We start from the raw sequence: 21,979 nt of genomic DNA, 5'->3' as shown, positions 1-21,979 counted from the left end.
AGCATGCATGTTACTTTTAGATCGCCACATATCATCCAACCACGAGCAGAACAGCCTATTTTATTTAGCACTGTTTCAAAGTTTTCATAGCTTTCTTTCATATGTACAGAATGTCCAACAGGTATAGATGCATACATGTTACCATTGTGTAATAAAACTGCCTTTAAAGTGGTTTTGGTTGAATCAATATTTCTGTATTCAATACCAAATCCCATTCAGCAGACTTGCGAATGACCAAGCAGTACACTAAATCACCTTCTTGTTGAAAAAACTTTGAAAATTGCTGCTGTCTTTCTATACATGTATATGCTGGTTCCAACTGCCAATAAGTTATTTTCTTTTAATTTAGAGCCAAGCAATTCAGCTTTTTCTTTCATTAAACCAAGACCACTAGCCAAATCATTAAGCTTGGTCTGAGTAAATAATTTGAGCTCTAGACTTTCTGTGTTACAATGGAATTCATCATCATCATCTGGTTCATGTAAATCATACTGTACATCAGAAAATACTTCTGTTGGAATAGAATTCAAATCATCTGGTGGTTCAGGAACCGGCAAATCTGCACCATGCCCTACTGGTCAGATGGCGGTTGGAAGGTTAGGGTAGCTTATTACCTTCTTGTTTTTCGAATTATGACAAAATAATATCAACACTGCAAAAGTAGCAAACATCAGAATGATTTCTTGGCTCCCTCCATATCATACGAACAGCAAATCTAAAGGCTTTTTTTCTCCTTTTTGGACCATTTTCTCAGATCTTCAACAGACACATAACATACCTTACGCAGCGACCAAGATTTATATTGTTCACCAACTTTAGATCCAATGTATGACAGATTAACCTTTTTCACTAAGTCTGTAATGTTTCTTTGGTGTTTTTTAATCACAAATTCACCATGAATATAACAAAAACTGTCAACAGAGTTTTTAAAACCATGATTAGACATTTTACTGAGCACATGTACAGGCAATGGAAAAGTAAGGTTACGTTGACAGTAAACAAAACACCATCTGTTGACCCAAAAATAGGATCGACCTTTTTTTGCCAGCAAATGTTTTTCAGCAGTGCTACTGTCATCATCTACATTCATTACACCTACTTTTAAAATTATTTTAACTCTATAAAAGCTGTTAAATTCGCTTAATTTAATAAACTTAACAGTAAAATGTGAAGAAATGGTGGGTGACACAGTTTTTAAAGTATCATATTTGGATTTCCCACACTAAAAAACGTAAGAATAAGGTATTTTCAGCAAAAAAAAGTTTTTCCATTGTTTGCCTGCGTTATTAATCATGCTAAAACCACAGTGTCTGAGAAATGAATTTTTGGTTTCCTGGTCCTAGTGCATGGTCTCATACTGCCGATATATACATCTTGCCCTGGCAACAACTATTCGTGTTCCTTACAGCGAGTGTTAATGCTTCTTGTTCTATTTCCTCCATACACTTGAATGCAAGTGCGTGGGACTTTATATACTCCTGCTATGGCAAGTGGAGAGGGGTCCTTTGCAGAGTTCAAATATTCGAACACCTTTCCTATTGTTTAAACACTGTATCAATACCACGTTTTCTGAGTATTTTGCTGATGCGATCAGTGTCAGTTTTTACAAATGGGAGGAAAACTTTCCCTTTAAGTAGTCAGCATTGTTAGCTGCAATAGACAGAAGACGTGCTTTGTTGGTGCTGCACACTTCAGCGATTTTGATCGAATAAACTCAATGTTGCAGTGCTCTTCTTTGGCACGCCAGTGTAGAAGTGTGCACAGAATCAACTAAATGAATAATTCATGCAATTCACATGTTTGTTTACATATAAAAGCCAGCTTAGGAATTTCTCTCATGTAAGACTGGGTGTAGAAGATCGTGAGCCAATTTAAAGTTCTAGATTTCCTGATTTTGCGTCACTTCAGCGTAATCTTTCAATTATTGTATCAACACCCATTTGTATTGTGGTATATTCTGAAATTTTAAATATTCACAAGTGCCACGATAAACTCTTACTCAAATCTAAGCTTAAACTAAATTGTACTCTTAAAATTTTTGAGAACAGTTGCCCTATCTTTGTTCAAAGCAATTGTTCTCCAATTTCATTGTACAGTTGCATGAAAAACCAGTTAGTTGGCGAATTTTTGGACACTTATAAAACTGTTTTAATACATTATCAGTATTAGTGTTTTGGATACGTATTTTATTTCATAGCAATCAACGTTTGTGGTTCACAGTTTAGCCAAAGAAAACATCATCCCTGAATTTCATCGTATATCAATGCAAATAAAAGTGTGTTTTTGAGAATTTTTGGAAGCTACTATTGTCCTTTGCATAATCTATGAGCAATTTGTAGCAAATCGGCATTTGTGATTTTGTTATTGTAGCAGATTTTCTAACTAACATGTTGTGTTGCATCTAATCTTCCCTTAAAGAGGAGTAGCCGTACATATAATCTGCATTTATTGTAAATTAACTGTTTTTGAGCCTGCTAACAACTATAATTAACATCAAAACATTTTAGGAAACTAGTATTGTTTAACACAGTTTTGTTTCAGTAACAGAAATCTCGTTTTGTGTATCTGCTTCAATTCTTATATGAAATTAGCAACTTTTTAACTGAACAGATCAAAAGATTAATTTAAAGTTATTTGTTCAATGCCTTGTAATACATTACACTAGATAAAATGCAGCCCCATCGTGAATGCTGTTCTCAAACACGGGATGAGTTGGTTGACATTCATAGGCAGCTGAAAATCGGCCGGACTACTTGGCAACTGCTGCAAATCGGTGTGTTTGGAAGAGCTCTCAAGAGCCATGCACTTGTGATACCTGTACTGGTGGTACCTCAAGTACTACCCTCTCCTGTGGACCCTGTCTCCTCTGCTAAAAGTACAAGATCTGTCATTACCTGTGAGTGACGTGTCAAAGGTAGATCAAGGTGTGCTGCACAGGCAGGATGGGGGACCAGGGAGGATTCACAGTGTTGTGCCGATTCCCCTAACCAACAAGTTCGGGATGCTGTCTTTCACTGAAACTGAAACTGTGCCAGTGGAACTAACTTTAACTGTTTTGGGGAAACATGTTTTGTCCGGTGGCAGGAGGAGGCAAATGCAAAAGGATTAACTGCCAGCAGTTCAAACTTGTGGCAAATCTTGGTATCTCTTAGGCAAATGGCAGCAAGGGACAGTGTGTATGCCTAGGGGCCTCATTCAACATGTTTGAAGAGGCTATTCCGGCAGCCATTGATGAAACAGGGTCCAACAAACTGCAGATTGTGGCACACAATGGAACAAATGATGCCTGTCATCTGGCCTCCGAGGTCATTCTTGGGTCATTCCAGCAATTAGCAAAGAATACCAGCCTTGCACATGGAGTTTCAACAAAGCTCACAATTTGCAGCACTGTCCCCAGAACTGACCATGGTACTTTGGTTCTGAGTGAATGGAAGGATGAACCAGAGACTTCAAAGATTGTGTGACAAGCTAAACTGCGACTTCCTGGAGTTGCGCTACAGCATTGAGAATAGTAGGGTCCCCCTAGATAGGTCAGGTGTGCCCTACAGATCAGAGGCTGCTACTCACATGGCTGACTGTGTCGGATGCACACATTTTTAGATAAGTCGACTCTCCAGACAATCCAGATATTGATAGCTGTAGGAAACCCAGAAGTATCAGTTTAAGATCGAAAGAAATAAAAAATACCTCTCACAGGTGAGAGTATTAAAATCCTTAAGATAAACTGCAAAGCATTCACAACAAAGCGCTACAGTTTGAAACACTCATGAAAAGCAGCGAAGCTTACATAATGCTAGGTACAGAAAGCTAGTTGAACATGAAATTGACAGCAGTGAGATTTTGGGGGAAAATCTAAGCGTATATCAAAAATATAGGCAAATGGGAAATGGATGTGCTGTATTTGTCGCAGTAGACAACAACCTCAAATCCCCGAGATAGAAATTGAAGCTGCAGGTGAGATTGTTTGGATAAGACTAGGTATCAGGGGTGAGAAAAGTGATAATTTGATCCTTCTATTGCCCACCAGACTCATCTCCTGATATCACCGAAAACTTTAGAGAAAACCTCAGTTCACTTGTTTGTAAGTTTACCAGCCATACTGTAATCATCGGTAGAGACTTTAATGGTCAAACAATTAATTGGGAAAATTACAGTTTTGTCAGTGGTGGGCGTGATAAGACATTCCACTCGTGATGGATATATACTGGATCTAATGGCAACAAACAGACCCGACCTCTTTGGGATGTCCACATCAAAACTGGTATCAGTGACCATGGCACAGTTGTGGCAACAATGATTACCAAAGTACAAAGGACAACTAAAACAAGAAGAAAGATATACACGTTCAGTAAACTAGATAAAAAATCAGTAGTGCCATATCACAATAGGGAACTTCAAACTTTCTGCAAAGGGCAGGAGAATGTAGATGAACTCTGGCTCGAGACTAAAAGAGCAGTTGACCAAGCACCAGATAGATATATACCCAGTAAAACAGTTCATAATGGGAGAGAACCTCAATGGTATACAGTCACTGTAAGAAAACTTCTAAAGAAACAGAGATTACTGTGTAACAGGTGTAAAACAAAGCGCAGTGCTATAGATAGAGAGATGTTAAGTGAAACGCGCTTGGTTGTCAAGAGAGCAATACCTGATGCCTTCAATGAATAATGTAGCAGAATACTGTCAAGTAATCTTCCACAAAACAGACAGAAATTCTGGTTGTATGTAAAGACTGTTAGTGGCACTAAAGTTGGTGTCCAGTCCCTATGAAAGAGATAGAGTCCCTACTGAAAGAGATAGAGTCCCTACTGAAAGAGACAGAGTCCCTAATGAAAGAGACAGGAATTGGTACTGTGGGTAGCAAAGCAAAATGTGAAATGCTTAACTTCATTTTCAAATGTTCCTTTAAAAAGGATCCGCATACCACTGAAAAATGAATTAAATAAGTGTCAGTGGTGTTGAGAAACAGCTGAAATCATTAAAATTAAACCAAACTCCAAATCCCAATGGAATCCCTGTCAGTTTCTATATGGAATTTTCAACAGAGTTTGCCCCTCTTCTAACTATCACAGATCCTTTGAACAATAAATCATGCCCAATTCTTGGAAAAAGGCACAGGTCACACCCATCTACAAGAAGTGTAGTACGAGTGATCCATGAAGCTACCATCCAATATCGTTGACATCAATTTGTTGTAGAATCTTAGCACATGTTCTGAACTCACACATAATGAGGTATCTTGAACAGAAGGCCACCTCAACACCGACAAGCATGGATTTCAAAAACATCAATTATGTGAAACCCAACTTGCACTTTTTACACGTGACACACTAAAAGCTTTGGACGAAGGCAGTCAGGTAGATGCTGTATTTCTTCATTTCCGAAAAGCATTTGACTCAGGTGTACTGTCATACGGGACATCAAGTGAAATTAGTGACTGGATTGAGGACTTTTGGTAGGGAAGAGTGTCATCATCACATGTAGAAGTAACTTCGGGTGTGCTCCAGGGAAATGTGTTGGGAACCTTGCTATTCATATTGTATACTAATCACCTTCCTGTGCAAGTAGCAGCATTACTGCATTTACTAGGCAATCTTGTATTTTGATAACCGTTTAAATTTTGTGTTGATTTGTTTGCGCTCTCTGTAGATTAGTTCAAACGTTCTTTGCACAACAGTTTTTAGCGTGGATAGGGACTGCAACTGCTGTGTTCGGATGCAGGCTTAGTTGGCATCCCTTCGCTCCCAGCTTCAGGCAGTGTTGGCTTTGGTCACACAGCTTGAGGCTGTTGCCAATGGGCATCACTGTGGGGGTCCGGATGGGGGTTTGTCGGGGACGGCCAGCTCGTCCCACGCATCCCTCGATCGGACTACGACTGTGGTTGCCCGGGATACTGCCCGCATTGACGCTGATCCCTCACCTGTGGTAGAGTGGGAGGTCGTCTCAAGGTGTGGCAGGAGGCGAAAGACATGCCGGATGGCTGAACAGAAGGCCTCTCCAGTTTGTCTGACGAACCGGTTTCAGACTCTGTCTCAGGCTGATACTGATCTCCGGCCGGACATGGCTGCTTGTCCTGTTCCAGAAGTTGCCCCTCAGTCTGCAAGATCCGGGCGGTCGCAGAGGGTGGGCTTACTGGTAGTTGGGAACTCCAACGTCAGGCGCGTAATGGGGCCCCTTAGGGATATGGCAGCAAGAGAGGGGAAAAAAACCAATGTGCACTCCGTGTGCATACCGGGGGGAGTCATTCCAGATGTGAAAAGGGTCCTTCCGGATGCCATGAAGGGTACAGGGTGCACCCATCTGCAGGTGGTCGCTCATGTCGGCACCAATGATGTGTGTCGCTATGGATTGGAGGAAATCCTCTCTGGCTTCCGGTGGCTATCTGATTTGGTGAAGACTGCCAGTCTCGGTAGCGGGATGAAAGCAGAGCTCACCATCTGCAGCATCGTCGACAGGACTGACTGCGGACCTTTGGTACAGAGCCGAGTGGAGGGTCTGAATCAGAGGCTGAGACGGTTCTGCGACTCTGTGGGCTGCAGATTCCTCGACTTGCGCCATAGGGTGGTGGGGTTTCGGGTTCCGCTGGATAGGTCAGGAGTCCACTACACGCAACAAGTGGCTACACGGGTAGCAGGGGTTGTGTGGCGTGGGCTGGGCGGTTTTTTAGGCTAGATGGCCTTGGGCAAGTACAGAAAGGGCAACAGCCTCAACGGGTGCGAGGCAAAGTCAGGACATGCGGGGACCAAGCAGCAATCGGTATTGTAATTGTAAACTGTCGAAGCTGCGTTGGTAAAGTACCGGAACTTCAAGCGCTGATAGAAAGCACCGAAGCTGAAATCGTTATAGGTACAGAAAGCTTGCTGAAGCCAGAGATAAATTCTGCCGAAATTCTTACAAAGGTACAGATGGTGTTTAGAAAGGATAGATTGCATGCAACCGGTGGTGGAGTGTTTGTCGCTCTCAGACAAACAGAAGCTAAACGATGTCAAAGTTAGCGTAAGGAGGGTTATGCGTGAAGCGTTCAGTGAATTCGAAAGTAAAATTCTATGTACCGACTTGACAGAAAATCCTAGGAAGTTCTGGTCTTACGTTAAATCAGTAAGTGGCTCGAAAACGGCATATCCAGACACTCCGGGATGATGATGGCATGGAAACAGATGACACGCGTAAAGCTGAAATACAAAACACCTTTTTCCAAAGCTGTTTCACAGAGGAAGACCGCACTGCAGTTCCTTCTCTAAATCCTCGCACAAACGAAAAAATGGCTGACATCGAAATAAGTGTCCAAGGAATAGAAAAGCAACTGGAATCACTCAACAGAGGAAAGTCCACTGGACCTGACGGGATACCAATTCGATTCTACACAGAGTACCCGAAAGAACTTGCCCCCCTTCTAACAGTCGTGTACCGCAAGTCTCTAGAGGAACGGAAGGTTCCAAATTATTGGAAAAGAGCACAGGTAGTCCTAGTCTTCAAGAAGGGTCGTCGAGCAGATGCGCAAAACTATAGACCTATATCTCTGACGTCGATCTGTTGTAGAACTTTAGAACATGTTTTTTGCTCGAGTATCATGTCGTTTTTGGAAACCCAGAATCTACTATGTAGGAATCAACACGGATTCCGGAAACAGTGATCGTGTGAGACCCAACTGGCTTTATTTGTTCATGAGACCCAGAAAATATTAGATACAGGCTTGCAGGTAGATGCTATTTTTCTTGACTTCCGAAAGGCGTTCGATACAGTTCCGCACTGTCGCCTGATAAACAAAGTAAGAGGCTACGGAATATCAGACCAGCTGTGTGGCTGGATTGAAGAGTTTTTAGCAAACAGAACACAGCATGTTGTTATTAATGGAGAGACGTCTACAGACGTTAAAGTAACCTCTGGCGTGCCACAGGGGAGTGTTATGGGACCATTGCTTTTCACAATATATATAAATGACCTAGTAGATAGTGTCGGAAGTTCCATGCGGCTTTTCACGGATGATGCTGTAGTATACAGAGAAGTTGCAGCATTAGAAAATTGTAGAGAAATGCAGGAAGATCTGCAGCGGATAGGCACTTCGTGCAGGGAGTGGCAACTGACCCTTAACATAGACAAATGTAATGTATTGCGAATACATAGAAAGAAGGATCCTTCATTGTATGATTATATGATAGCGGAACAAACACTGGTAGCAGTTACTTCTGTAAAATATCTGGGAGTATGCGTACGGAACGATTTGAAGTGGAATGATCATGTAAAATTAATTGTTGGTAAAGCGGGTGCCAGGTTGAGATTCATTGGAAGAGTCCTTAGAATATGTAGTCCATCAACAAAGGAGGTGGCTTACAAAACACTTGTTTGACCTATACTTGAGTATTGCTCATCAGTGTGGGATCCGTACCAGATCGGGTTGACAGAGGAGATAGAGAAGATCCAAAGAAGAGTGGCATGTTTCGTCACAGGGTTATTTGGTAAGCGTGATAGCGTTATGGAGAGGTTTAACAAACTCAATTGGCAGACTCTGCAAGAAAGGCGCTCTGCATCGCAGTGTAGCTTGCTCGCCAGGTTTCGAGAGGGTGCGTTTCTGGATGAGGTATCGAATATATTGCTTCGTAGATCGTAGAGCACTTGCCCGCGAAAGGCAAAGGTCCCGAGTTCGAGTCTCGGTCCGGCACACAGTTTTAATCTGCCAGGAAGTTTCAAACTTTCATCTTCTGAAGATTTGGTAAAAACTGTAAAGTTCTTGTTCATATCCTTCAGCTTCACTGTACCTGAAAGAATTTTGTTAGCCACGTTTGCGGCAATTTTCTCTCCAACCATGGGCAACTGAAAAATTCCAGCTCCACGCACTATAAACACGTGTGAATCAGTTTTGGAGGAATGCAGTAAACAGGGCCATACTTTTCAGTATTTCTCCCTACATTTTTGGAGGAGGAGGAGGAGGATATTACTGTTTAACGTTCCGTCGACAACGAAGTCATTAGAGACGGAGCACAAGCTCGGATTAGGGAAGGAAATCGGCCGTGCCCTTTCTAAGGAACCATCCCGGCATTTGCCTGAAGCGATTTAGGGAAATCACGGAAAACCTAAATCAGGATGGCCGGCGCGGGATTGAACCGTCGTCCTCCCGAATGCGAGTCCAGTGTGCTAACCACTGCGCCACCTCGCTCGGTACATTTTTGGACAATTATTGTTTCTTAACAGTGTCACTAGCCCCAGTACTGTCACCACACACATTTTGCTGCACCAGAAATCGCTTAATTGTTTATTTCAAAATCTTGTGAACATATTTCCTTGCCATATGTTTAGTGTGCACTAGAAGAGCGTTCTATGTTAGTTTGTTTATGATAAATACAATTAATACTTGCTAATATGTTACACACAAACATTATTCATGAAACAGAATTGAACTCCAGTTTGTCATCACAAGAAAACAAAGACACCTGCATAGGAACTCACCAGGAGGAATCATTGTGTGACTAGCAAAGAAAACAACTGCGCAAAATAAACCACTTCATTCCTAGCTATGCATAGGATGAGTAAAGTCATATACTATATATGGTGTTCAGTGTAACCTAGTTCTACAAGGAACAGAAAAGGGCGAGTATGCCAAATGTCTATGAAAAATGTGAAAAGAAATATTGGTGAGAATGCAGGTTATAAAGAACGATTTTCTCCTGTGCATCCTCTTCAAGCACTTTATATTGTTATATGAACAAAAACTCTTAAAAAATAAAAAAATAAAAATAAAATAAAATAAAGTAATTTTTGTCATGTCGTTCATAAAGTCATGATTATTGGAGGAAATTTGTAATTATTACAACTGATTTGTAACAGTTGGCATCTCTGGGTCTATGTGTAGGCTAATTTCAGGCACTATTGTATGGTTCAAACGGCTCTGAGCACTATGGGACTTAGCATCTGAGGCCATCAGTCCTCTAGGACTTAGAACTACTTAAACCTAACTAACCTAAGGACATCATACACATCCATGCCCAAGGCAGGATTCGAACCTGCAACCGTAGCAGTCACGCGGTTCAAGACTGAAGCGTCTAGAACCGCTCGGCCACTGCGGCTGGCTTACTGTAAGGATTTTGGCGAGTTTTTCATTGATATATTGATTCACGAGAAATGTTTGTGTACTGTAATGCCAGACAACTCATCGGGCCATTGGTAATTAGTTGTAGATGTGCGAAGTCAGGTTAGGTCTACTTCTCTCTACCTGTTATCGATGTATCGCTATGTATTAAATAGTTACAGCTGTTTCTAATCACTAGTTTCATACTAAACTTATCCCATATTAAGGACAGAAAAAGATACCATAAAAATTATTGCCTACACTGACCTTGTCTCCAAACTGTTGCTGCCACTGTTGAAACTGCTGTTGCCATTGCTGCCACTGCTGCCATTGTTGCTGTACAAGATTCACATTCCACTGCTGGGAGGCAGTATAGTTTGCTGCAACATCCTGAGGAACCAAACACAGTATTACTTGATCAGTATTGGCATTGGCTTTAGATAACAGCATTGATTTTTGTATGATATAAATGTAAAGTTTAGAGTAAGGAAATTTTATTGCAAAAGTTATTTACCTGACTTCCGAGCCAATAAGTCATCAAAATCTAATATAGAAATGAAAGAAAGCAGTAATCTTTACAATCTCTGCAGTATTTATAATTCAACCGCCAAACAAAGTAGTATCACAGACAGATTTCAGATTTAGCCGAACCCCATAGCAGCGATAGCTGTTTGTGTTGCGATGAAATTAAATCCTGTTGCTGATTTTGTTCACTTCTAACAGTACTAATGCATTGATTTCTGGTGACTATTCCGTATTCTATAGTTGTGAGGACCCCGCGCCCCGCCTCCTTTTTTGTTCCTGACGTATCGCCCATAGCTGCACTAGCCAAATTCAAAGGTGCTCCTAGTTGCACCGGCTCTTGCCAACTTCTCACATCTTGCTGACTGATGGTATTTTAATCACCTCTCACACCCAACCTGTCGTCAGCAAGACTCCGCAGGACCTGGAGAAGATGACGATGACCACTGCAGCATTGAGCACTGGCCAGAGGGGAAAAAAAGAAAAGAAAAAGAAGAAATCAAAGGTTCCATTAGCCACAACCATACAACCCAGAAGATTCACCATCAATCAACCAAGACAAAGTCTTCGTTGTGGTGGTGGTTTTCAATCTGAAGACAGGTTTGATACAGCTCTTCATCTATCTTGTGCAAACCTTTTCATCTCTGCATTAACTACTTCAGTCTACAGCCATTTGAAGCTGCTTACTGTGCTGAAGCCTTGGTCTCCTCCTAAAATTTTTACCACCGTCCCTCCCCCTATTCCTTCCATTACCAAAACTGAAATTTTTTTTTGGCATGTCAGATCTGTCCAATCGATTCTTTCTTTTATAGTCAGGTTGTTGTGGCATAATTTTTTTTCCTCAATTTGTTTCAGTACCCCTTTGTTTATCATTCAATCTATTCATCTAATCTTCAGCAATGATTAGCAATCTTCTATAGCACCACATTTCAAAAGCTTCTGTTCTTTTCTTGTCTGAACTGCTTACTGCCCACATTCAATTTTTGTACAAAGCTACACTCCAGGTGTAATAATCTTCACAAACAACTTCCTAACACTTAAATTTATTTTAAATGCTAACCTCATTTTTTCCAACAACAAAAAAAAATCTTGTTGCTGTGTCTGCATTTTATATCCTCTCTACTTCTACCATCATCAGTTATTTTACTGCCCAAATAGTGAAACTCATCCACTACTTTTAGTTTCTCATTTACTAATCCAACTTGGTCAGTATACATGATTTAATTGAATTACACGCCATTGCCTTCACTTTGCTTTTGTCAATCATCATGTAATAATCTCTTTTCAAGACACTACTCATTCTATTCAACTGATCTTCCAAATCCTTTGCTGCCTCCGACAGAATTATAATGTTGTTAGCAAACCTCAAAATCTTCATTTCTTCCCACTGATCTTTACTTCATTTGTCAAATTTCTCTTCCATTTCCTGCTTGCTCAATGAACAGGTTGAATAATGTCATTGGTAGGCTGCAACCACTGTTTCCCTTTCACATCTGCCTCTTGTAAATACACTCCGATTTCTGTACAAGTTATAAATAATCTTTAGTTCCCTGTATTTTATTGCTGCAAGCTTCAAAATTTCGAAGAGTGTAGTCAACCCAACGCTGTGAAAAGCTTTTTTTTTTTTAAATATGCAAGTACAATACACACAGGTTTGCCTTTCTTCAATATACCCACTACAGTAAGTCATAATGTGTTCCTCATGTGTTCTTAAATTAGTCTTCCCCAAGGCTGGCCTTTACCAGTTTGCAACCATGACTTACTAACCTGATGGTTCAGTGGTATTCACAATGTCAGCCCCTACATTTCCTGGAATTGGAATTACTTTATTCTTCCCGAAGTCTGAAGGTATTTTGCCCACCTCATATCTTTCACACCAACTGGAATCATTTTGTCATGGCTGGCTCTCCCAAGGATCTCAATAATTCTGAGAGAATGTCCTCTACTCGAGGGTCTTGTTTCTCATAGTATCTTATCTCCCGTCTCATCTCCATCTACTTCCTTTTCTCTTTCTGTAATACTATCCTCAAGTTTGCTCCCCTTATACAAGACCCTCTAAATATTCTTTGCATCTTACAGCTTTCCCTACTTTTGTTTAGTACTGGCTTGCCATCTTACGTCTATATTCAAACGGTTGCTTTTCTTTTATCCTGTCTGTTTAATTTTCTGATAGGTGGCATCTTTCTTTCCCCTAATTATGCACCCCTCTACAACTTTGCACTTGTCCTTTAGCCATTTCTGCTTACCTATTTTGCGCTTTCTGCCCATCTCATTTTTTTGGAGTTTGTGTTTCCTTTCACCAACTTCATTTGCTGCACGTTTATATTTTCTCCTCTTTTCGCCAAATTCAATGCACCTGTGTTATTTAGGAATTTCTATTATGCGTTGCCTTTTTACAAATGTGATCTTTTGCTGCATTTCCTATTTAATCTCTCAAAGCCTCACTTTCATTTTCTCTTTTATTCTTTCCCCCCTTTTCAGTCCAATAAAGCCTGGTGCTTCCTCTGAAACACTGAACAATCTCTGGATCCTTTAATTTACCTACGTCCTATTTCCGACCTTTCTGTAACTTTGTCAGTTTCAGTCTGCAGTTTACAACCAATGTATTTCAAAATCTTTGTCTTACAGTTACATAAGCCTCTCTTGGCTGTGACAACACATTCACAAAATAGCCCATAGTAGCTTCTCCATATTCCTGTTTTCTTACTCATTATCAGATCCCCTTCTGCCTTATTCTTATTTGATTTTGTGTTGGTAACTCTGTACCTCACCTGATCGGCAGTGCTGTTCTTCCTGCAACCACACTTTACTAATTGTCATTATAGGCATACAATTCCCTTTTTAAACTCTCAAACCTACCTACCCAATTAAGGGATCTAACATTCTACACTCTAACCCATAGAATGAAATTTTTGTTTTCCCTGATAACATCCTCCAACCAGAGATCCAAATGGGTGACTATTTTACCGCCAGAACATTTTACTGAAGAGGATTTCATGATCACTAAGCAATATTATAGAGCAGCCTGCACTTGAGGGAGGGCGGAGGGTAGGGTGGTAGAGTGGGCACAAGTGGATAGCAGCTGTAGCTTTCCCTTATTTAGCAGCACAGCAAAGGCATGTCGGCTAATGTTACGAGGCCAGATCAGCCAATCATCCAGACTATTGCTCCTGCAATTAATGAGAAGGTTGCTGTCCCTTTTCAGGAACAATAGGTTAGTCACCCTTTCCGCAGATACCCCTCCATTGTCGTTGCATCCACGATATAGCTACCGTATCACAGAGGCACGCAAGCTTCAACACCTCCCTATGTACACTTGAAAATGACAAATCATGAAAATTGCGATCACACTTCATAAATTTACTGAGAACCATAAACGGTATTTATCAGTCAAAAACTAATTTTCAACTGCAATATACTCCACACTACTTGATTACATTTGTTTTTCATTTGCTCAACCTTTAACTCACAATTTATCGTTGAGTTATCATTCCTCTTTCAAGATAGCATTAACGCTTTGCATCCACTGTCAGACTACGTCCAACATTATGATTTTCCGATGTCAAACTATGTCCAATATGTTCCCACTGCGTGCTATAATAAATGCAAGTTGAGGAGACTGCACTAAGTGGAAAAACTGAATTGCATCTACATCTACATTTATACTCTGCAAGCCACCCAACGGTGTGTGGCGGAGGGCACTTTACGTGCCACTGTCATTACCTCCCTTTCCTGTTCCAGTCACGTATGGTTCGCGGGAAGAATGGCTGTCTGAAAGCCTCCGTGCGCGCTCTAATCTCTCTAATTTTACATTCGTGATCTGCTCGGGAGGTATAAGTAGGGGGAAGCAATATATTCGATACCTCATCCAGAAACGCACCCTCTCGAAACCTGGCGAGCAAGCTACACCGCGATGCAGAGCGCCTCTCTTGCAGAGTCTGCCACTTAAGTTTGTTAAACATCTCCGTAACGCTATCACGGTTACCAAATAACCCTGTGACGAAACGCGCCACTCTTCTTTGGATCTTCTCTATCTCCTCCATCAACCCGATCTGGTACGGATCCCACACTGATGAGCAATACTCAAGTATAGGTCGAATGAGTGTGAAATCACAAAAATGTAACTGAAAAATAAAACAATGTAAAATTCCTGGAATTCTAAACAATTCCTGGGTTTTTCCCAGTTTTCTCCCGGATGAAAAAATTCCCCGGTTTTTCCCGGATGTCCCAGTTGTCCCGGGTCATATACACCCTGTTTTAAAACTAATTTGGTTATTTCTTAATGCAGAACCTCTATAAAAGTCATTTGTCACACACCACATGGAACTTGAAAATTTTGCAACATTTGATCCCATGATGATCCCAAAATGAAACTTTCAGAAGTGTAAGAGTATAGTCCACAAAAATTCTGTGATTTTTTTTTTTCAAAAGTTAAAAAATATGGCTTTTTTTCCATTTAATTTTTGAATACTGTTATTTTGCATACAAATTAAAAGCCCATCTAAAGAAATTTAAAATGACACATTTTGCAAGTCTGTACCTCATCTGCTTCCGGCAAAAATGGCAATTTACTACACCAGGATGTAGAAATTTTTAATGAAAGTGTGAAAATTCAAGGCTTAATATTTTTTTTAAATTAAATCACGAAAAAAAGTTTATGGTTCTTGTTGATAACTATGTAGAGACCAAAGTACACCTAGTTTCATCAAAATTTGAGAATGTCAAACTTAATCAGTGTGTTAATTTGACACGGAATAACCCTCTAGCAAGATCTAATCACTACCACGCATGCAGCAACAGAAATTCAGAAGCACAGAAACAACTTTAACAGAAAAGGAGGGTGGCTGAAATTACATTAATTGTGGGTCTTAAGTGCTAAAGAAGACAGAAGGCACCCACTCTCCTCCACTACAAGCTCAGTAACACGTAAGCACGACTCTGTGGTCTTAGGCAGCGGTCCGACGACAACACAAACCTACCACAGTGTGGACACATTTTAACAGTTTGGCTTGCTCGGTTTGTTCAAGAACTGTTTTCTGAGTCATTAAAGCCATCGACATCACCAGCATTGGGAAATGCAGCATTAGGCAGAAAATTACGCCATGGAACATGGCCTAATGATCATAAAACAAATATCTGCAGTAACAGCAATAGGAGACCCCCAACAGCAAACATCCACAAGGGCAAAAACTAAACAACTCAATGGAGCAACTGAAAAGAAACACTACAGGTAGGCGATCTAAAACAGCAATTGGTTGCCAACTGGCTGGCAATGCAGTTCCACACAAAGTGTAACTCTGAACTGAGAAACTGCAGTTGTCATGTGCAAGTGTGATGGAGGAGTGCTGTTTGTTCCAAATGAGTATCTTTTGGTTACACTTAACATGTCGAGTACAGATTCAAGCTCAGAAGACGATATAGTTCTCTATTATTATTTATTATCATCATCATATTTACTACACATAAATTAGAAAATTAAGAAAATTCTAGATTCATCCATACATTTAAAGAAATATAAACTACGGGCTATATAAAGCAGGCAAGGAGCTGCAAGGCACAACCGAAATTCATACCTTTTTATAGGGAAAAGATAACTCAAGACAGGCACAAATAAAAGACACAGTAGCTTTCTGCCAAGCCTCCTCCAGAAAAAGAAAACACAAAATCATTCACACAAGCAAGCACACGTCATGCACATGACCGCCATCTCTGGCAGCTCAGACCAGAATGAAACTGTCACGTAGAATGGAAACAGCAATCTGGAGGGGGTGGGGTGGGGTGGAGTAGGGGAAGGGAAAAGGGAAGGGGTAGCAAGAGATGGGTGGAGGTTGGGAGGAAAGTGCTGTCTGAGTATGCTGGGACTAGACTGCCAAGATACAAAGTGCAGGACAGTAGGTTGAAGCCCAGATAATGTCAGGAGTGAAGAATGTGTTTTAGGACAACTCCCATCTGCGCAATTCAGAAAAGTTGGTGGTGCAGGATAGGATCCAGACAGGCACGGGTAGAGAAGCAGCCACTGAAATCATGGATTTTATGTTCAGCTGGATGGTGTGCCACAGGCTGGTCTATTTCGCTCTTGGTCAAGTCTGGCAGTCCCCATTCATCCTGGTGGCAGCTGGCTGGTAGTCATAAAAATATAAAAAGCTGTGCAATAGTTGAAACAGAGTTAGTATATGACATGGCTGCTTTCACACGTGTCCCAGCCTCAGGTGCCCCGGCCTCTGATGGGGTAAGACAAGTGTGTGACAGAACTGGAATAGGAAGTGCTGGGTGGGTGGATTGTTCAGTGACGGAACACCGCCTTAGGAGGGGTGGGAAGGATCTCGGGTAGGATGTCCCTGATTTCGGGGCATGAAGATAGGTAATTAACATCCTGTCGAAGGATATGGTTCAGTTGTTCCAGTCCAGGGTGGTATTGGGTGACTAAGGGGGCATTACTTTATAGCTGGTTCTTGGGGATGGTTGAAGGAATCGGGGTGAGTGGGGAAATGGCACAGGAGATATGTTTCCTGATTTGATCTGGTGGATAGTGCCTGCCTGTGAACGCCTCTGTCAGACCCTCTACATACTGGGCGAGGGAGTTCTTGTCACTGCATATACACTGTCCTAGGGTGGCCAGGCTGTATAGGAAGAATTTTTTGCTGTGGAAGAGGTGACAGTTTCGAAATGCAGACTGTTCATGGTTAGTGGAATTAATATGGACGGAAGTGTGGATGGAGCTATCAGAGAGGAGGAGGTCAAAGTCCATGAAGAAGGCACACTGCATTGAGGAGGACCAGGTGAAGCTGATGAGAGGAAGGTGTTGAGGTTGTGAAGGAATGAGGGTATCTTCATAATCTGGACTCAGGGCGAAGACACCCTTTCCTCTTTAGGTACAACACATTCTCCATTCCCGTAATTATCCCAGCCTCCACCTATGGTAACTTACTGCACCACTCCTTCCAGCCCCTCCATCCTATCATCTCCTCCCTATTCTCGACCCCTCGCCCTTTTTGTGTGTCGCCCTCTATCAATGCACCTGCCCATCTTTCCCCTTCCCCACTCCTCCTCCCCAACCCATCAAATCCAATCCAGCCTCCCAACTTGTGCCTGTTAGCATGTTCCACTCAACAGCACACTCCCCCTCCACCCTTACCATGTATCCCTTCCCCTTCTCTGCTCCCTCCAGATTGTTCCACTGTACCTAACAATTTTCTTTCTGGCCCAAGCTGCTGGAGATGGGGTCATGCATGTGTAAGGTATCCTTGCACACAAGTAAGTGTGTGTGTGTGTGTGTGTGTGTGTGTGTGTGTGTGTGTGTTTTTCCTTTTCAGAGGGCGACTTTAGCTGGATGCTAATTTGTAACTGTCTTTTCATTGTACCTCTCTGCAACTCACGGAGAGTAGCAATCCCACTTTTTCTTATAGCACTGATATTCCAACCTGGAGTTCCCATTGTCCGACAGCTTTTTATGGAATGACTAAACAGTGCTACAGTTATTTGGCACAGTAGATTTCTTCTGCCATAACATGACATTACTTTCATTTTGAAAGCCCTAATGTCTTGAGATTTATACATAGTGAAACCCCACTTTTACACTTTTCAAGGGACTTTAAAAAAGTTTAAACTGCACGAAAATGTAAAATGTAGTAAGTAACATTTTAAGCTGTAGAAATTATGTATAGGATACCCTTACATTTTCACACTTTATGGATGACATATGTACATAATTGGCATAAAAATACTTGTCACGGACTCTTTTATTATGTAATAAAAAACCACTGATGTAACTGGAACTGATAACTGTCCATAAAGTAGAAACATCTGAGTCAATTTTATACATCATAATGAATGTTTCTGGAAAGCCTGCAGCTGTCATTCACTATCTAAATAACGAAACACAGCACCAGTTATGTAGTATCTCCTGCTTAGCATGATGCTTTTCAAGAATTTTTCATCAAGTACAAATATTTAGGTAAGTATTTTGTGCGGTGTTGTCATATGTATTGTTCTTGCACTGTAGTCATCTTTGCGAGATAACAGGTACTCTGCCTTCTCAGTTATGTAGAAAACCACACATACGCAAATTATCACAAAAAATACATACAGAAACACTGCATTTGACAATGAGGATAGACTCTCAGACACATTTTGCTCAGCGTGAAAAAATATGTAATTGGAGCTGTTTTTAAACCAAAAACATTTGAGCATGCAAAGTGAGTGAAGGTGTCAACTAGCACTAATAGCCATAAGACGAAACATGTCAAATATGGTTTCACAAAGGTGTCATGACAATCACAACAATCACGAAACAGCTCATGTGAAGTAGGCACAGTTTGGATATGGTTGTCATTGGTCGCGATATCTTTATTCGAACAAACCTAGTTACTCCCATCAGCCAACACGCCAAGTGGAGCTTGGTAGCAGCAGGAAATACAGCACAAATTGTTCCTACTTTTATGTGTTTACCATTTCAAATCCACTGAGTAGAGCGCCTTCGAGTCAAGAAACTTAACCACATAATGTCTGTAACACTATGCGACAACCAACGTCATGCCAGTGTCATTTTATGTCACTTTTTCTCCATGAATATTTTTTCACAAAGTGTAAAGCACAGGAAAATTATGAATATGTAGTCGCAAAATCGGGTGTAAATTAACACTGTGGACATAGGAAATTGGACAGCAGTGATAAAAAATGTCATAAACAGCAGGAAAACATTAATTCTGGAAATGTAAAAGTGGGGTATACTGTATGTGGAAAGGTGGTCATAGTGGTTTGTGCTCATTTATATGTGAACATTATTGCATTTACATATACCATATCAGAGATCTGTGTGTTTTCTGTCATTTTTCTGCCGTTTTCTTTGTTTGTTTTCACTTGAAAATGAAATTTTGCAAAATGACAAAGACTGCTAGTCATACAAAAGAATACTCTCAGTATGATTCACGTTTTTTGTACAGCTGCTCCCGTTAATCTACTGGTAATTTTATTTTAAATATCTGTACAGTATACTATATACATGTATATGTAATTCTTTTCCCACTTCAAAACACGATTTCTGTGTCAGATCCCTCCTGTAGTAGCTGGGGAACTAGTGGTTGTTTAAAAAGATGTTTCTTTTACTTCTCGTGCAAAGCTAATGTTCACAACCGGCTCGTTCATGTTCAAATTAAACCAGCATGGAGCTGTGTTCTAGGACATGACACTGCCCACATTACTTGGCAGTGTGGATGCAAAGATGTTCGTAATTGATTCATAACACACTGCAAGCAATTTAAATGTCACTCTGGAATTGCACCATCTACACAGAAAGTGATTGGAAATCAACAAATTAGCAGCTCGCACCAGCAACAGGTTTCATTTCAGTTGCTCCTTGTGCAGAAGACCTAAGATGCCCACACAGTACACAGGCACCCAAGGGCACCATGTCTTAAATGTCTACGGCACTATGGCAAAGGCAGAATAATGAGCACTGAGGTCCACAGAGCTCCTGGGGTAAGGTACAGCACTGTGAGTTGTGAAAGGTCAATGTATCTATATCCTCGTCACTAACGCCAGCATGCTCTTCCTGTAAGTCACTTGAAAGCTGACCAGTCCAACCTGAGAGGATGCACATATCAGTAGAACTAACAAGCAAAATTCCACTGTACTATCAATGACCAAATTTACCAAATGCTGCTGAACTATGAAGATTGAAATTTTGTGTCAGTACACATTATTCATTAAAGTCCACAACCACAAATGCTTCCACAGACCTGTCATATCTGGCAGAGAAACTACCTTTTCAACCTGGAACAAAATAACAAATGACAGCTAGTTCCAGAATGAGAGAGCACTTGCCGGTGAAAGGCAAAGGTCCCAAGTTTGAGTCTCAGTCTGACACACAGTTTTAATCTGCCAGGAAGTTTGACAGCTAGTTGTTTACATGAGATCACAGCAACAACCAATCAAAGCAAAAATTTTGTCATCATTTCTATGCTGTGATAATATTGTTCTGCTACCAGTCACCATTTTAACAGTCAGTTGCGGATGGCAAGTGGGTCTGTAACATAACTGCTGTGTTGTTCTTAAATGCTTTGTTTCACTGTGTGTTACATTTTCTTTAACGAAACAAAAGCTGAGAAATTGCTTAAGTTATAACACTATTAGACTCCTCCAAAAGAAACTCAATCTTGCTCATTAAATGGAACCACACAAACATACTCAGTACATGATTACAAAGCTGTCGCTATGAGAGCTGTATTTTGTTATTCCAACACACATACAGAAATCAGGTCGCAAATACTACTACACAGCTGTGACAGCTTCAAGTATTTAAAAATTTCAAACATTTCATAGGAAAGGCAGATAGCTCTGCACAGATGGAGAATGAACTACTTCCTGAAATATATGTTAATATGTTGCCAGGAAATTTATGGATTTAAATTACCCAAAATCTCACAAACCTATTTCCAGTACAAACACCGATAACGATAGAAGGTGTCAAAGAAAACAGAGAGGAACAACTTGACACTCACTGTCGCAGTTGCAGCTGCCGAGGCAATGGCAGGGGTCGCAGCTGTGGGAGTGGCAGCATAGTAACCGTACTGCATGGTGTACGGAGAAGCTGTAGCCGCCGCAGTGGGGGCTGCAGCCGCTGCAGTTGCGGGGTATGCCTGGGCAGCGGCGGCAGCAGCATATCCGGCGGCGGCAGTGCTCCACTGATTCCAAGCCTGCATGCCTCCTGTAAAACCCATAGTTCTCAATGTCTCATCTTTTCTACAGCACCAATTAAATTCCAGAGTTAATTATAAGACAAAAACTAATCTGGAGTTAACCATTAGTCAAACCCTACTATCAGCCTTCATCATCATCAGGATCACAATATGGACTGTCAGATCCATTACATTTGTGACGAATACGGGTTATCCCTTCAATTCTTTGTAGCTAGACATTACAATCAACATCTAAGCACCCAAGAAAACTTCCCTTCAGATCGAAACTGTGCATCGAATGTGTACTCGAACCCTAAACCTCACCTTCTGCCAGTGACGCTGTTACTGACTGAGCAATTCTGGTTAAAAAAAGGGGAAAGGACCAAACTGCTTGGTCATCGGTCCCTTGTTCATGTTAAAACAATCATACAGGGGAAAGAAGATAACAAACGAGACTTAGAGCACAATAAGGAAAGGAAGGAAATACGACAAGAACGACAGAAAGGCAATAAAAACCACAAATAACAAAAGTGGACAGGAAAACCACAGAGTGGAGGCGCTTACAGGCTATTAGGTGCTCTAGGGAAGGGTGCTGCTTATGTCACTGTAGAACTCTCTGACACTCTTTACTTGCCTCAGCGACTTCCGGTGACCACCAAGGAACTGTCTTTCGTCGGGGCACCCTAAAGAACGAGGAATCGCATTTTCCACCGCAGAA

General features: G+C 41.1%; 1 protein-coding gene across 10 annotated transcripts in view; it reads right to left on the bottom strand.

Moving 5' to 3' along the window:
- Positions 1 to 21,979, bottom strand: part of LOC124717235 (YLP motif-containing protein 1) — a 404,334-nt gene that overhangs the window by 353,688 nt on the left and 28,667 nt on the right. For all 10 annotated transcript variants that reach the window (XR_007005724.1, XR_007005722.1, XR_007005723.1 and 7 more), the window contains exons 4-5: positions 21,085 to 21,290; positions 10,331 to 10,453 (exon numbers count right to left, since the gene is read on the bottom strand). Coding sequence is in view for 5 of the 10 variants with exons in the window: in XM_047244037.1 (XP_047099993.1) it covers positions 10,331 to 10,453; positions 21,085 to 21,285 (324 nt within the window). In the remaining 5 variants the exon portion in view is untranslated. The remainder of the gene's footprint in view (positions 1 to 10,330; positions 10,454 to 21,084; positions 21,291 to 21,979) is intronic.

Source organism: Schistocerca piceifrons, chromosome 9 (assembly GCF_021461385.2).
Source record: "Schistocerca piceifrons isolate TAMUIC-IGC-003096 chromosome 9, iqSchPice1.1, whole genome shotgun sequence".
NCBI lineage: Eukaryota > Metazoa > Arthropoda > Insecta > Orthoptera > Acrididae > Schistocerca > Schistocerca piceifrons.
This window is presented reverse-complemented; position numbering and strand designations above follow the sequence as displayed.